The 18008-nt window shown below is 40.9% G+C and overlaps 1 protein-coding gene and 1 non-coding gene across 2 annotated transcripts; both read right to left on the bottom strand.

The window, feature by feature from the left end:
- Positions 1–2896: 2896 nt before the first annotated feature.
- LOC125586591 lies at positions 2897–3003 on the bottom strand. The gene has a single exon (XR_007323128.1). It is a non-coding gene; the product is annotated as a small nucleolar RNA R71 (small nucleolar RNA).
- A 13580-nt stretch (positions 3004–16583) lies between these two features.
- On the bottom strand, positions 16584–17162 carry LOC106444135 (cysteine-rich repeat secretory protein 9-like). The gene has a single exon (XM_048755705.1). The coding sequence runs from the start codon at positions 17160–17162 to the stop codon at positions 16584–16586; it is 579 nt and encodes a 192-aa protein (XP_048611662.1).
- Between the last annotated feature and the right edge of the window lie 846 nt (positions 17163–18008).

The raw sequence follows: 18008 nt of genomic DNA, 5'->3' as shown, positions 1-18008 counted from the left end.
CATAGTCATACAAACCAAAATCCAAAAAAAATAAAATATAAAAGCATTAAGTAATTTTGTTGAATAAGAATGTGCATTATGGAAGACTCAATCCTAGGTTGACAGGGAAAGTTTGTAACTTTGAGATTATACTACTAGACGAAAGGAAATTTTGAAAAAAAAATTGAATTTTTTTAATAATAAATTGACAAGAAATCCATGCTTTCTTGGTTTGGCCCAAGAGCCGGCTCTGACAGACCTGGGTATTCGGTTACTCGATCAAATTCTGGTCAAGTATTTTAAATATTTAGGTATTTCGTATTAAGGATGTGCTTGATGCAAAAAAAAAAAGCGATGAAAGATACGCAACAAACAACAAATCCATAGTTTTCAATTTGATCCTCTTCTTGTTCTGACAGAAGCAAAAAAACGCTTAAATGGTGTCCTTTCATCATCAAGTCTCTTACACTGAAACTTGAAACTTCCTTTTTTGGGTGTTATCTCGAAATTTTAAAAAGGTTTGACATTTTGTGGAGTTCAAAATACTGCTAGAGTTCCTCTGTCGAATTTTCAATGATGATTAGTTTGCGCAACTAAAATGTGTTGACATATACCAACCTTAAGATACTTCAACTGGGATATAAACTAGGAAAAATGATTGCTGACTACGTGAAGTAGTAGCCATCACATGGCTAACCATGCAAACTTAACAAATGTATACTTAGCTACATGAATGATATCTTGCATATTTGCATTGTTTTATCTATTCATCCATGTGCATTTTCATCATAGAGATTAGGATTTAGACATGTTTAGGTTGCATTTTGCATACATGAGTCTCTATTAGGTACTGGAGTGCCACATGGAGTTCTTAGGGACATTTGGATGCATTTGGAGCTCAAAGGAGGTGATATATGTGATCATTGGACGAGCAGAGCAGGGGAGCGAGGTTCCGCAGCGACGTCATGAGGTCGCTCCAAAGCACCTCTCAGAGCGACCTAGCTGGAGCGACCCCGTGAAGTCGCTCGCCATACTCACCCCGTGAAGCGACTTGCCCAGAGCGACGCGCCGAGGTCGCTCGCATCTCACACACCTCTCGGAGCGACCTCCTAAAGCGACGCCATGAAGTCGCTCGCGTTCTCGTCACTCCGAACAGTCTTAGATGACCCTGGAGCGACCTCTCAGAGCGACCTATCAAGGTCGCTCCCGATCCAGAGCGACTCGTTGGAGCGACACACCAAAGTCGCTCGGGACCTCTCGCCCGGAGACACCAAAAATCGGCCCTGGAGCGACCTTCCGGAGCGACACCTGCAAGTCGCTCCGCGTTATTTTGCTGCCGAAAATCATGACTTCTCAAGGACCTTTTTGCAATTTATTTTGGACGTTTTACATTTCTAAAACCTATGTTTTAAACATCTTTGGTAGCCACCAGAGAGATTATCTTTTGATCTATTGAGAAATACACAAAAACTCTCTTGAGAAGTTCATCTCTTGGATTTTGATTGTTATGTTCTTGTGTTATTGTTGATTTCTTATCTATTTCTCTACATGATTAATCTGAAATCCAATATGGGTTTAAGAGGAATCATGGAGATTAGTGAGTAATCACCTTTTGAATTCATGGGTTAGGGAGATTAAGGGTGATTAGGTTAGTTCTAGGATGTTTTAGTGTAGATCATTCTTGTTCCTTGCTAGTAGAGTATTCCTAATGCATCTTCTGAGTTGGCCACTCAAAAGTTGATCAATAGGCATTTCCCACCCGAAAGGTGTTTGATGAAATGCCTGAGACAACTCTCCTAGGCTTTTAGTATACTTTGCCAAAGACATTTGTTGTTAAAGGTGCTAAGATAGCTAATAGACTTGTTAGTAATGATTGCTTTCATATTATTCAACCAAAGACATTTGATGTTTGAGATATGTTAGCAAATGAGCATTTATCTAGACATAGAGCTTGCTTAGAATTGTGTCTAGGCTTAAGGTTGATAGTTTGATTGATCATTTGCCATCCTTAGTTCGATACTTGATCACCCAAGGTCTAATCCCTATGCCCATGAGTTCTCTTTTCCCTTAGTCAAGAAAGTATCATTTTGTTATTGCTTTCTAGTTTTAGTAGTAGTTTAAAACCCATCTAAATCATTGGTTGCACTTAGATTAAGTGAGTACTTGCATTCTCAGTGCTTTGATATCCCTCAGAACTGGTTCGACAATCACTATACTACAACATTTGTCTTAGGAGCCTTGAAAACTCCTAACATCAAATTGGCGCCGTTGCCAAATTCTGAGTAGATTTAAACATTGAGATTTAGTCACTTGCTTGAGACTAAGTCATTTTAATTTTGTTTTGTTACTGATTCTTCTTCTTCACCTACCTTTCACTTTCAGGTGTATGAACTTGAGGAGCAGGGGTCCATCAAACCTAGTTCCAATAGTAGCAGACATCAGAGCTTTTGAGAGGGAGTGTGCTAGAGCTAGAAGAGAAGAAGAACACCAGGCCCACTTGGATATTGATATGGCAGATCCACCGCAAGGGGCAGAACACCAACCGCGGGCAGCTCGACCCATTGGCACTTACGACCGCCCCAACATACATGGTCACAGATTCGGAATCCGAGCACCAGCTGTGGCAGCCAACAACTTTGAGGTCAAGTCAGGACTCCTCAACGTGATCGAGAACAACAAGTATCATGGCTTGGCTCTGGAGGACCCATTTGATCACTTGGATAGGTTCGACAGCTACTGTGGGTTGTCAAAAACCAATGGTGTGTCCGAAGATGCCTTAAAGCTCAAGCTATTCCCTTTCTCTTTGGGGGATAAGGCACGTCAGTGGGAGAAGTCTCTACCCAGCCACTCTATCACCACTTGGGATGAGTGCAAGAGAGCATTCTTGGAGAAATTCTTCTCATCCTCAAGAACTGCTAAGCTGAGAAATGAGATCTCCAGTTTCCAACAGAAGAACTTGGAAGGATTCAGTGAAGCCTGGGAGAGATTCAAGGGCTACCAAGCTCAATGCCCACACCATGGTTTCTCTAAGGAGAGCTTGCTGAGCACATTCTACCGTGGTGCTCTTCCTAAGTACAGGGCCAGACTGGATACAGCTAGCAATGGGTTCTTCTTGGGGAGAACTGAGGAAGATGCAGAGGAGCTGGTTGACAACATGGTAAAGAGTGATGCAGTCTACAGTGGAGACCACGACAGAAGCAGTCGAACAGATGATAAGCAGACGAGGAAGGAGTTGAAAGCTCTACAGGATAAGATAGACATCCTCCTTGCTGATAAAGCCACACAAGAGCAGCTGCACTTTGTTGGTAACCCAAGCCAAGATACACCACCTGTTGTCCATGAGGTTGAGGGTTTGGAAGGTCAGGAAGAGCTGTGTTTCATCAACAACAATGGTAGCTGGTACAAAAAAGAGCCCAACTTTCAGTACAACAACTACCAACAGAAATCCTACCCCAACAACCAACAGAGTGGTTATCCGCCTCGAAACAACCAGCAAGGCAGCTATCAACCTCATCAAAACCCCTCATCTGGTTCCTCTGCTCCTCAAGAGAGCAGCACTGACACCCTGCTGAAACAAATCTTGGAGTCTCAGACTAGAAGTGAGAAGCATGTTGGATATGAGTTGAAAAACCTTCATTCCAAGATTGATGGGAGCTACAATGAGCTCAACAACAAGTTCTCACATCTTGCTTCTACAGTCAAGAATTTAGAGAATCAGTTTGCTTCCATGAACACTCACCAGACTCGCCAGCAAGGATCTCTACCTGGAAAATCTGACCAAAACCCCAAGGAGGCCAAAGCTATCACCCTTAGGAGTGGTAAGCAGTTACCTCCTACAACCCTCACCAGGGATGCTGAGAAACTAGGTGAAGAGGTGGCCATCAACTTAGATGATGAAGTGGTGATTGTTGATGAGAAAATCAATGATGAAATCTTGGAGAAGATTGTGGAAGCCAAGGGTAAAGGAAAGGTTGGGGAAGCGAAGAAAACAGTGAAAGATGGTGAAGTTCTTGCTCCAGCAAGTGAGAATTCTTTTGTTCCTCCTCCCTATGAACCCAAACTACCATTCCCTGGTAGATTCAAGAGGCAGCTGCTAGAGAAGTACAAGGCTTTGTTTGACAAGCAAATGAGTGAAGCTCAGGTTGCAATGCCCATCATCGATGCTTTCATGTTGATTCCTCAATACAACAAGTTCCTGAAAGATGTTGTAGCTGCAAAGAAGAAGGAAATGGAAAGCATGATGATTCTTACCCATGAGTGCAGTGCCATCATCCAAAGGCTTGATGTTCCAGAGAAGTTAGAGGATCCAGGATGCTTCACACTACCTTGTGCTCTTGGACCTATGGTATTTGAGAAATGTCTCTGCGATTTGGGAGCTAGTGTCAGCGTGATGCCTTTGTCTGTTGCAAAGAAGCTTGGATTCACTCAGTACAAGAAGTGTAAACTCTCTCTGGTGTTAGCTGATCGTTCAGTGAAGTACCCTGTGGGCATCTTAGAGGACCTACCTGTGAAGATTGGAAAATATGAGATACCTACAGATTTTGTGGTGCTTGAGATGGGTGAGGAGGCTCAGGACCCATTGATTCTTGGAAGGCCATTCTTAGCTACAGCAGGAGCAATTGTTAAGGTGAAAGAGGGCACGATTGATCTCCATTTGGGTAAAGGGCATGTTCTCCACTTTGACATCAAGGAGAAAATGAAGAAACCAACTGTGTTCGGGCAAGCCTTCTACATTGAAGAGATGGGCACTCTTACTGATGAGCACCTTGAAGAGTTACCACCTGAGGACGACGAGGAGGGAGCATCTCCCTCTACTCATTCTCCATAGAAGGTAACCCACTACTTTCCCTTGTATATACCATTTCGTTTTTGCATATTAGTTTTCTCTTTTTGGGTATCTCTCTCTCCTTGACAACACAGAGACTGTGTCATTTAAGTTTGGGGGAGGTACCAAGTATTTGATCACGTTTGCTTTGATGATTTTGAGTCTCATGCATTGCATTATACATATATATTTGCATTAAAAAAAAAAAAAAAAAAATTCATTTAGTTTGCATCATTGGCATTTCTAGGAGAGTCTAGAGCATATAGGTTGCATTTACTTGCATTGGGAGCAATGATTTGAAATGCCTTGTAAAGAACATTACTTTGCACCTGAATAGCTTATGCACCTCTCAAAAACACTTGTATGCTTCGAGCCTTGAAGACTCTTCCTGAAACTTGTTGATTGCTGAAACTCAGTCTTTGAAGCCAACTACAACCTTATTTGAACTGAACGAACTTAATGCTTCTTGCTCATGGTCCCTTGTGTACTGAGTCATGGCTATACACACCTGAGTTGTCACATCCTTTATGCCAATCTTATTCTGACAAACTCTAGTGGTAGACCACTCCCAAAACCTTTCCCTCCTTTTAAGCTTTCATTGTTTGATGAGTGAGGCCTTCTTCGGAAAGTCTTACATGTGCATAATGTTGAGAGTATCGGGAACGACAATGCTTGATCTTCATTCTTGCTAGATTGGGCACTCTATTGTCTAGCTATAGGTGGGGGGGGGTGAGAGCTGTGATTATGATTAGGGAGCAATGAAAAAGGAAAAGAAATAACTCTTTGTGTTTAAGTGAATTGTCTTACTGGGATAAGTAAAAAAAAAACCTCTAGCTCAAGTTATGAAAAGTCTTGGCCCCCATTTAAAAAAAAAAAAAAAAAAAAAAAAAAAAAAAAAAAAAAAAAAAGAAAAAGAAAGAAAAAGGGGGCTAGCAAAGTTGTTAGGAGCTAAGTAATGTTTTGAGGTTGTGAAAAATCCCTTGTAGATTTCAAAGAGAAGGAGTTAATGTTCTTAGGATCTTTTGGTGAGAGATGTGAGTTGGGTTTGACATTTGAGAATGATTGTGTAATTGTATGTTTGGGAAAAGGGTAGAACAATGGAGATTGAGCATTGTATGCATGAGTTGATCCCTTTCTTAGATATATTATGTGCAATGTCAAGGCTACTTGTTTCGAGAGTAAACCACCTTAAAGATTTTATGTTTCGAACCTCTTGAATCACTTGAATAAAAGCCTTCCCTTACCCAACCCAATGACTTGGACCAACTGACCATTTGCAAGAATTCACTTGATGCTATGCTTAATGACTTGAGAGTTGGCTGATTTGCATGTGTGAATGCATGATGATGAGTGTAGGGATGAAAAGAGTTGAATAGGCCTAGAGAAGCTAGAGTATAATAAGAGAGGATGTACTAATGCTGAATTTAGATGTTGATTTGAGTGCTTTATGTGTTTCTTTTGGCTATGAGCTCCCACCTTCAAACCTCTCTCCCTATGAGTTCTAGAAAGTTCACTTGTGGACAAGTAAAAGAACAAGTTTGGGGGAGTTGATATCTTGCATATTTGCATTGTTTTATCCATTCATCCATGTGCATTTTCATCATATAGATTAGGATTTAGCCATGTTTAGGTTGCATTTTGCATACATGAGTCTCTATTAGGTACTGGAGTGCCACATGGAGTTCTTAGGGACATTTGGATGCATTTGGAGCTCAAAGGAGGTGATATATGTGATCATTGGACGAGCAGAGCAGGGGAGCGAGGTTCCGCAGCGACGTCATGAGGTCGCTCCAAAGCACCTCTCAGAGCGACCTAGCTGGAGCGACCCCGTGAAGTCGCTCGCCATACTCACCCCGTGAAGCGACTTGCCCAGAGCGACGCGCCGAGGTCGCTCGCATCTCACACACCTCTCGGAGCGACCTCCTAAAGCGACGCCATGAAGTCGCTCGCGTTCTCGTCACTCCGAACAGTCTTAGATGACCCTGGAGCGACCTCTCAGAGCGACCTATCAAGGTCGCTCCCGATCCAGAGCGACTCGTTGGAGCGACACACCAAAGTCGCTCGGGACCTCTCGCCCGGAGACACCAAAAATCGGCCCTGGAGCGACCTTCCGGAGCGACACCTGCAAGTCGCTCCGCGTTATTTTGCTGCCGAAAATCATGACTTCTCAAGGACCTTTTTGCAATTTATTTTGGACGTTTTACATTTCTAAAACCTATGTTTTAAACATCTTTGGTAGCCACCAGAGAGATTATCTTTTGATCTATTGAGAAATACACAAAAACTCTCTTGAGAAGTTCATCTCTTGGATTTTGATTGTTATGTTCTTGTGTTATTGTTGATTTCTTATCTATTTCTCTACATGATTAATCTGAAATCCAATATGGGTTTAAGAGGAATCATGGAGATTAGTGAGTAATCACCTTTTGAATTCATGGGTTAGGGAGATTAAGGGTGATTAGGTTAGTTCTAGGATGTTTTAGTGTAGATCATTCTTGTTCCTTGCTAGTAGAGTATTCCTAATGCATCTTCTGAGTTGGCCACTCAAAAGTTGATCAATAGGCATTTCCCACCCGAAAGGTGTTTGATGAAATGCCTGAGACAACTCTCCTAGGCTTTTAGTATACTTTGCCAAAGACATTTGTTGTTAAAGGTGCTAAGATAGCTAATAGACTTGTTAGTAATGATTGCTTTCATATTATTCAACCAAAGACATTTGATGTTTGAGATATGTTAGCAAATGAGCATTTATCTAGACATAGAGCTTGCTTAGAATTGTGTCTAGGCTTAAGGTTGATAGTTTGATTGATCATTTGCCATCTTTAGTTCGATACTTGATCACCCAAGGTCTAATCCCTATGCCCATGAGTTCTCTTTTCCCTTAGTCAAGAAAATATCATTTTGTTATTGCTTTCTAGTATTAGTAGTAGTTTAAAACCCATCTAAATCATTGGTTGCACTTAGATTAAGTGAGTACTTGCATTCTCAGTGCTTTGATATCCCTCAGAACTGGTTCGACAATCACTATACTACAACATTTGTCTTAGGGGCCTTGAAAACTCCTAACATCAATGAAGTATATATTATGCATGACAACATCTCTCAACTTTATGATGTTATGTAGTTAACATTACGAGTTTAATTTTTTTTTTTTTTTGTCATCAACTATACTGACTCTCTAAACCAAACCGGGTGATCTGCATCCATGTGAACAACAAAAGACAGTTGCTTTCTAGCACTGCGTGCTAGACTATCGACCTTTGAATTTTGCGTCTGTGGTACATAGATAATCTCTGATCGGCTGAAGCTCTCTTTTAGGATCTTGATATCTTCTAAATAATTTGCAAAAGCTGGTCATTCTTCTGGTTCCAAAACCATCTTCACCAATTGAGAACAATCGGTTGCAAACGTAACCTGGAATTGACGTAAATTCCTCATTCATTCCATCGCCCATAGCAACGCTTCCAACTCCGCATGAAGAGGCGAGAGACTAGCCCTAACATTCCTCGCCCCCAACAATCCATCAAAACCTTCCAAAGTACTGAGCCAACCTTGTCTTGAAAAACTAACCCCCTCTTTCCACGAGCCATCTGTAAAACACCATCTTCCTGGAATCGACGGCAATATCGCATCTATTATTTCATTCATCCAAAAAATGATGTGTATGTCGGAGACCGTTTAAATCTCTCGTTTTATCAATTGGAATGTTACGTACCTGACGGAAATTTACCTAAAGTGTTATATAAGCGTAAAAATATTTTTTAACAAAATCTAATTTACAAAATCAATATGTTCTATAAATTTTGATAAGTAGTGTTTTAACATTTTTATTTAGTGTATTTGAAAACAATATAATTATATTATTTTTATTTTTATTAAATATAAAAATTACAGAAGATATTATTTAATTTAGTTTTTTAATTCTTTTAATCTGTTTTGGTATGAACTTTTAATAAAATTTCTGTAATTCGTTTGATTAACTGTGTGATATATACTTATTTGATAAAAAAAATTATTATAAAACTTCTTTGATGTTAATTTATTGACTCTAATATTTTATTTGTTAATATGAAATTATTAAGTTAATGAATTATTTTATATATTTTTTCATAAACAAAAATTCCATTCATTTAAACTTAGTAAAACTTTCACATTAGATTCCTATTCTTTGATTATTTTTATTCTTAAAAGTATATAATTTATAATTATATACGCAAGATTATGTTTGATTTAAGTTGACAACACATAAGTTTTAAGCAAATAAAATGTTAAGGTTAATAAATTGACAGAAAGTAAGTTTCATGATTAAAAAATTATCAAAGAAGTATATATCACACAATTAATCAAACGAATTACAATTTTTATTATTAAAAGTTCATAAGAAAAAGATTAATATAATTAAAAAACAAAGCAGATTAATAAATATAAAAATAATACAATTATATAGTTTTAAAATAAACTAAAATAAAAATGTTAAAACATTACTTATTAAAAGTTCATAACAAATCAAATTAATATAAATAAAAAATAATACAATTATATAGTTTTTAAATACACTAAAATAAAAATGTTAAAACACTACTTATAAAAAAATATTAAAAATATTGATTTTGTAAATTACATTTTGTTAAAAATATTCTTACATTTTAAAAATGTGGGTCAAAATCTAATTGTAATTAAATTATAGTCGGATCAATCATATTTTAATTGTTGAAACAAGATATTTAAACGATCTCTAACACCCCCATCAGTTTTTGGATGAATGAAATTAAACTCGGGATGTTAACTACATAACATCATAAAGCTGAGAGATGTTGTCATGCATAACATATACTTCGTGTGGCTATGTATATATTAGTTTAGTTTGCATGGTTAGCCATGTGATGGCCAATATTTCGTGTAGGCAGCAATCATTTTTCCTATAAACTATAATACTAACAATAGGTAATACTCTACCCAAATGAAGGAGATATGCATTAACAATGAAAACATATAACAATTATAATTTGACCGAGTTATGCCAGTACTTATGTATATGTTGCGCTTGTACAATGAGGCATTGTCAATTTTGTTCATAATTTGAATTTCAGTTTCATGAAAAGTCGAGGGTTGACTCTGATATACTGCTGCTAATATAAAGCCTTTTTTTAATGAATGTTAAATTTATTATTCATCAAAAGAACCTTTGTATATCAAGTGTGTCTTTGTTTGAAATAAAAAAAGAAACTACTTCTACTCATATTCCTTTAGAGCTTCAAAACTTCCTAACACCTCCTATCACCTCCTAAGAATATTTACAGTCTCGTCGAACACCAGTATTGCAAGAGATCTTCCAGACCCTTTAAACCTTTAGACTGCACCAGACTAAGCTTGTTGCGGATGGCTTTATCGGGTGAGCTTGATCAAGACTTGCAGAGGCAGGCCTAGTTCCCCATGACAGTGCTTGTTACGTTCTCGCCGCAACGCGTACATGGTGGCTTAGAATACATAACGGAGACAAAAGAGTTTTTTTCTTGTCCATCGTCAAGTCAGAGATCAAACCAACAATTGCAGCCCAATCAGTGGTGTATGAGCTTTGCAAGATTCCTTTGGCAAGATGATCCCAGACCTGAGTGGAGAAGGAGCATTCAAAGAAAAGGTGGTTCCTGGTTTCGGAAGTGCTTTTAAAGAGAACACAGGTGGTGTCAGTACCCTGGTTCCAGCGGGCAACACGATCTATTGTTGATAGTCGATTCCGCATTGCAATCCAAGTCATGAATGCAAACTTCGGTGTAGCCTGAGAGAACCAAATACTTTATACTGAATAAAATTTTATTCTTCCGGATAAACTACGAATAAAATTCTGGGCTTTATACCGAAGAAGCTTTATATTAGAGGTAGTATAACAAAGTAAACTCGTAAATCGACTACCGTGTAATTTGTTTTTGGTAAAAACTTCATTTTAACAGTTTGCATTGATGCATGGAACTAGAAGCACTTGATTTGATGTATAATGTTTTATAGATGCATAGCGTACAATTGCAATCTAAGATTTTGTGATATATTCGTTGTGAATCTACCAGCGAATTTTTGTTAGATCAGTCGATTGAGTACTGATATTTGTTTTTTTTAAAAAAAATCTAGACACTTAGGGATAAATGCAGAGTTAGCAAAAAGATATAAGGGAAAAATAATTATAATTTGATATGTATCAAACTCCAATTCTTTTCTTTTATGATCAATCCATACAAATATCAAAATCAACATGATTTTTTTCTTTTAACCATATTCACATCCTTTGTGATTTTGGATCTTAAGAACATAACAGATGACAAATATTAAAGGAAATACAAATAATTTGAATCCAAAATCATCAAATGTGTTCACAAATCCACAAGTGTAAACACCAAAGCTGCCATTGTTATAGCAATTCTCCCAAATATTTCTTTTCCTGCTACAAAAAAAAAACATAAAATTAGAGCCAACCCTTATCAATAATATATTATTTAAATATCATAAATTTTATTTCTTAACAAAATGGGATGATCATGTGATTAAACTAAACATAAAAATTGATTATACAAAATTATGATCACCTTTTATAACGTTAAAAGAAAACGACCCGCTAGGACTTGGAACGTCCTGTGGTCGCAACGGCGGTGGCGGTTGCGATATAGTAGGAGGCGGGACAAATAGAGCCGGTGGCGGTGGAGGCGGGTTTGATACCTCAAAAGACATTTAGGTGTAAAGATCAGAGCCGAACTTGGTAGACCGCAACAAGTTGAAACTCTTAAGAGCGCAAATCTGAGACAAACGGTACAGTTGAACCGATCAAGACCAGGACTACACTGAACCATTGACTCTAACTCATACGAACCCTGAAACACCCGCCCCTTCCCCCTTTCCAACCGGGGTTCCTGGGCGCGGGGTTTAGGACACACATGTCTACTTTCCCGACATCTCCGTGTGTCCCGTTTCTGGTCCCATGAGTTTCAGGTGCGTTTCCTTTCTTACCATTGACATTTCCACTTATAGTTCTGCAAAAAAGAAGAGGGAAAAAGAAGGGTGAGTATGAATACTCAGTGAAGCGATTCTAGACCAGTCTCCCCCATGAGCTTTTATACTGCTCAATGCGAAACGAGAACCAACTAGTCACTACACCCAATTCTTAATTAGTTATTTAAGTTTCATTACACGAAATCAAGCAATGTGATGAACTCAGTCATCACTCCATTCACATAATTCGGTTTATTATTTTAAGACTCCATTCATCCTAAAACTCTAGGACCTACACAGCTCAAGCGGACCAACCCTCCCCTTTTCTTGCTGCGTTCCTGTGGAGCCGCCTGCCCTGGTACACTCGGCATCCGGTTCCCTTGGATGTAGTCTATACCCTTTGCAGTGTATTACGACCCCTTCCCGCCAAGACTCGGCGTGACTCAATCTTACCGGCCCCTCTATTCTTAACCTGCCGTTTTTGAACGCTACGGCCGCCGCGTTTTCCCATACTCCCCACCAGTCCCTCGGTGGTTCGTATTCCATTTCTATTCATTTCCCATACTCCCCACCAGTTCCTCGGTGGTTCGTATTTCAATCATTTAACTTTTCTTTTTCTTTTATTTCCTTAAACCCTTAGACTCTTTCTTACTTTCCTTTTTTTCTTTGACGCCACCCGTTCTCGGTGTCACACTCAATCCATCTAAAATTCATTCATAGATATCCTATCATTCATCTAAACAGACCGGTTAACATTTCTCTTATGATCCTACGTTCATTTCTTTCTAACCATCCTAGCTCTCAATCACAACCACAGATCTTCAACCAATCAATCATCAACACACCAGTTTATTTAGAATCTTAAATCAGTATGAGGGTTCCAATGCAATATGGTCTATCATCCTAACAACAAACATGATCTAATCAATCCTAGCAACTCATTCAACAATACAAAAGAGCATGAAAGAGATCTGGGTAGAACACCTCACCTTAGCCTAGATCTGGATCTGAGAATAAGGAGTAAGAGAAGCAGGATCTGAGATCTATGACACCACGCGGCCACCACCACCACTCGCGGCTGCTCACGGCAAGGAGAGAGAGACGCGGCCGAGAGAGAGAAAGAGGCACGGCGAGGAGAGAGAGAGAGAGAGGAGGAACGCGGCAAAGAGAGAGAAAGAGGAGAGAGGCGGCGCGGAAGAGAGAGAAAGAGTCGACGGCTAGGGCTTCCGATCTTCGGGGATTCTCTGCAGGGCTTCGCTTCTAAACTTTCTGATGGAAGTCTAAGGGGTGGAGGCTTTGTATTTATAGGAGAGGCAAGGAAACCCTAGGGATTTTAATCAAGATGGGCCGCAGAGCGGGCCTTTCCTCAAAATCTTTGTGGGCTTGGGTTTTGGGGTGTTACAATTCTCCCCCTGTTAATCAGAATTCGCCCCGAATTCCAATCTTCAGGCTTTAAATCTTAACATCTCAAAACCCAGGGAAAGTTTTCAAACACAATCAAGGGAAGCACACAAAAGGCATCTTACTTGCTCAAGTTCATTTAAAACCAACAATGAATTTAATAAATGAAACGGAGTAGGACTACAATAAATAGATAGGTCTCAAGGTATCGCCAAAATCCGCGAAAATCCTTATAACAAGAAATGAAAAGCTAAAAAGAACAATAGGAAATGAAGAAAACCGTGTCCTACTCTTACTAGCTGATTCAGGAATCACAACTAGCCACTTCGAACTGAAGACTTCTGCTCCCCTTCCGGCTTAGGACCAGCCACGCGGCCACTCCCCGTCGACGACGCCGACTCCTCTTCCCACTCTGAGTCCTCCGATGGATCCTCTTCCACCTCTACGTCCTCCTCAGAGCTCGAGATGGCGACGACCCGATGAGTAAGTGTCCGTTCAGCCTCCATTGCCTGAGCGGCCATCCGGTTCACCAAGGCGAATTCCCATGGTTCCAACACACCAATCAGCTTTCCCCGAATTTCTTCGCGGAGTCCTGCCTTGTACCACCGGCACCAATCCTCCGCTGTCTTGGGCTTGCATCTTTTGGCTGACTCCAGGAATTCCTCTGTGTACTCCCGGACTGAGCGCGGTCCTTGCCTGGCCTGCATCACTGTTCCACGCCGACATACTCCGGTTATGTTCCTCAGGCTCTCTGCATCAATGCTCGGAATCTTCCTTGGACGCCCACGTTTCCTCGTTGGTACACTGTCCTCCATCCTGATCGGTCCCGGACCTTCCCTGGTCGGCCCCGTCGTCCTTGGGCGCCCTCGGCCCTTTGTGGCCGGTGTCATGTCAACTTCAGGTGCAAACTGGAAAGTCCCCTGACCCTGGTACAATCGCCTGTACTCGGCTGCCCACTGAAAATGGGGCATCAAAACCCGATGCCTCACGGTCGTCTCTTGGATGGGGGCGTTTGGCTGCTCCGCGAACTCCATTTCCTCTTCGTCTGGGAAGAGTGCATGTACCAAGTCACCCCAAGCGTCACAGTAGGGCTTGCGGGCGTACGCCCTTGTCCCTTTTGGTCCATAGCGCATGCGTCTTTCTCCGAGCTCGTGATGCACTGGTGAAGACATCCCTATGAAGATCCCGTATCCTTATTAGCATTTCGCATTCTGCTCCAAGATAACTCTCCGTCATCTTTTTTACCCCAAGATGACCCTCCATCATCCTTTTCACCCCAAGATGATCCTTAGCTTAGTTCTCACAATCTGAAATCGACTTTCTCCTACTGCCTCGCCGGTAGTCCCTTGGCCGCCCTGGTTCGCCTCTTCCTCATCAGCGGGCCCACGCCATGGTGGTGGGACCCGCACCCATATTTTTTTTATATATGTGGAAACGAGTTTGACTGTTATATCGGAATGCCAGGAGTCCATTTCTTTGCAGAATTTAATTCCTCCGTGAAGTCGCGCACGCCTCGGCCTTGCGTCCGTCTCTCTTCCCCGGCCTTCCCGGCCCGGTATGGGGCGGTGTCGCCGGCGAGATGTTTCCTTCAGCTCGTAGGTCCGACTTTCCATTCCCCCTTAACTTGCCGTGCTAGGCGACTAATCCCTCTGTATACTTGCCTTACAACTCCTTGTTGCCCATTCCTGAACCTCAGAAACTCCACTACACTGCGGTACGAGAACTTTTTGTTGACCTGATCTTGACCGGAGACTCTGAGCTGTTCGAATTTTCCTTCAACGTTAGCTATGACGGTCTATCAGAACCATAAGGGAAATGGGCAATATCGGAAACGCTGATCCCTTAAGTTAGTATTAAGGGACCTTAACCTGGCTCTGATACCAATTGAAACACCCGCCCCTTCCCCCTTTCCAACCGGGGTTCCTGGGCGCGGGGTTTAGGACACACATGTCTACTTTCCCGACATCTCCGTGTGTCCCGTTTCTGGTCCCATGAGTTTCAGGTGCGTTTCCTTTCTTACCATTGACATTTCCACTTATAGTTCTGCAAAAAGGAAGAGGAAAAAAGAGGGGTGAGTATGAATACTCAGTGAAGCGATTCTAGACCAGTCTCCCCCATGAGCTTTTATACTGCTCAATGCGAAACGAGAACCAACTAGTCACTACACCCAATTCTTAATTAGTTATTTAAGTTTCATTACACGAAATCAAGCAATGTGATGAACTCAGTCATCACTCCATTCACAAAATTCGGTTTATTATTTTAAGACTCCATTCATCCTAAAACTCTAGGACCTACACAGCTCAAGCGGACCAACCCTCCCCTTTTCTTGCTGCGTTCCTGTGGAGCCGCCTGCCCTGGTACACTCGGCATCCGGTTCCCTTGGATGTAGTCTATACCCTTTGCAGTGTATTACGACCCCTTCCCGCCAAGACTCGGCGTGACTCAATCTTACCGGCCCCTCTATTCTTAACCTGCCGTTTTTGAACGCTACGGCCGCCGCGTTTTCCCATACTCCCCACCAGTCCCTCGGTGGTTCGTATTCCATTTCTATTCATTTCCCATACTCCCCACCAGTTCCTCGGTGGTTCGTATTTCAATCATTTAACTTTTCTTTTTTCTTTTATTTCCTTAAACCCTTAGACTCTTTCTTACTTTCCTTTTTTTCTTTGACGCCACCCGTTCTCGGTGTCACACTCAATCCATCTAAAATTCATTCATAGATATCCTATCATTCATCTAAACAGACCGGTTAACATTTCTCTTATGATCCTACGTTCATTTCTTTCTAACCATCCTAGCTCTCAATCACAACCACAGATCTTCAACCAATCAATCATCAACACACCAGTTTATTTAGAATCTTAAATCAGTATGAGGGTTCCAATGCAATATGGTCTATCATCCTAACAACAAACATGATCTAATCAATCCTAGCAACTCATTCAACAATACAAAAGAGCATGAAAGAGATCTGGGTAGAACACCTCACCTTAGCCTAGATCTGGATCTGAGAATAAGGAGTAAGAGAAGCAGGATCTGAGATCTATGACACCACGCGGCCACCACCACCACTCGCGGCTGCTCACGGCAAGGAGAGAGAGACGCGGCCGAGAGAGAGAAAGAGGCACGGCGAGGAGAGAGAGAGAGAGAGAGGAGGAACGCGGCGAAGAGAGAGAAAGAGGAGAGAGGCGGCGCGGAAGAGAGAGAAAGAGTCGACGGCTAGGGCTTCCGATCTTCGGGGATTCTCTGCAGGGCTTCGCTTCTAAACTTTCTGATGGAAGTCTAAGGGGTGGAAGCTTTGTATTTATATGAGAGGCAAAGAAACCCTAGGGATTTTAATCAAGATGGGTCGCAGAGCGGGCCTTTCTTCAAAATCTTTGTGGGCTTGGGTTTTGGGGTGTTACATACCCTCTGATTGAGTCACACGTTCTTGATCGTCCACGAAATATGGAACCAAAGAGGACGAAGATACGTTGAGAATGAGCTCGTTGAATTTATCAGCTAGTGTTTCGTTGAACGTATTCGAGTCTGGAGCAGAGCGAAGAGAGTAAAGAACGATGTTTGGTCTGACCTCAAGAACAGAGAAGAAGGAAACACTGGAGTATCGAACCATACACTCTTCGTAGTATATATACGCTCCTTTGTTAAGACTACAGTTTGTAGCGATCTCGGTCGTTGCGGTCTGGACGCAGTCTGAGCAAGTTGCTACGGTGGTGTCGCCTGTGCAGAGGAACATGCCATGGACTGTGTTGGGACTACGACCGACTGTGACGTTAGAATAGGTTCCTAGTAAGGACCTGGTGCGGAGAGAGGAGAGTAAAATGTCGCGGTTTGCTTCGTATGAACTGGTTTGTGTAAAGTTTTCGACAGGATTGCAGAAAGTAGACATGTGTTCAGGTTGAGACATGGTTTGGTGAAAGAGGATAGAGAGGAGGAAGAAAAACAGAGGAGTAGAGAATGTCATTATGATTCTTGCCATTTTGTTTGTGTGTATATGTTCTTTGTTGTTGTGTTCTATGTGAGGCGATACTAAACAGAGGAGACATAGACTTTATAGTAGAATGAATGTATTCAAAATAATATCTAAATAATGATGATGTACTAATTCAGAGGAAGAATATGTATAACTAATATTTTGTTTTAATCAATTATTGGTAGCTATCATTCTTCACCAAGTAAAAATAATCAAGTTGACGCATTAGTTTAATTAGTCAATGAAACAAAACAGAGACTTAGTCCTACGATTTGTGGAAGACAAGTACGAGGTGTAGAGGGAAAAGATTCGCTGAGAGATCAGAACAGGGTTTTACAGTTTGCAAAAAGGGTATGATTCTTGCCTTTTTTTTTTGTATTTATTATAACCAGTTTATAACCAAAAAAAAAAAGATAAGCAGAAACAAATGAATAAAGAAAGTAACGACGTAGAGTTTTAATAAAGTAAAGACTCATTGGCTTTCTCTTTATACTTCGTAGGTTCTTCTATAATAGTTTCAAACTAATATTTACTAAAATAAAATGTAAAAAGAAAAAAGAGGTTTAATATGTTTCACCAATTTAGTTTTTTTTTTTTTTTTTGACTAATTTTGTTATGAAAGACACAAATCAAAAGCATTATGAGGCGTACGAAAAAGAAGAACGAGAAGAAAATGGAGTAGATCGGTACCTGAATGGTAAAGCTTCGAAACTAGGGTTTTGGTAAACTGAGAGAGAGAGGCAGTTCACCAATTTAGTTACGTCCCCAAACGATGTCGAAGTGTAAGTAGAACTAAAAGTAGCTTGGACGAGAGCTTGCATTAACCCAAATCTAAGTGGCATGGGAGCAGCA

The sequence above is a fragment of the Brassica napus genome, chromosome C4 (genome assembly GCF_020379485.1).
Source record: "Brassica napus cultivar Da-Ae chromosome C4, Da-Ae, whole genome shotgun sequence".
NCBI classification, from domain to species: Eukaryota; Viridiplantae; Streptophyta; class Magnoliopsida; order Brassicales; family Brassicaceae; genus Brassica; species Brassica napus.
Note: the sequence above shows the minus strand (reverse complement) of the source record. Positions and strands in the feature narration are given on the sequence as shown.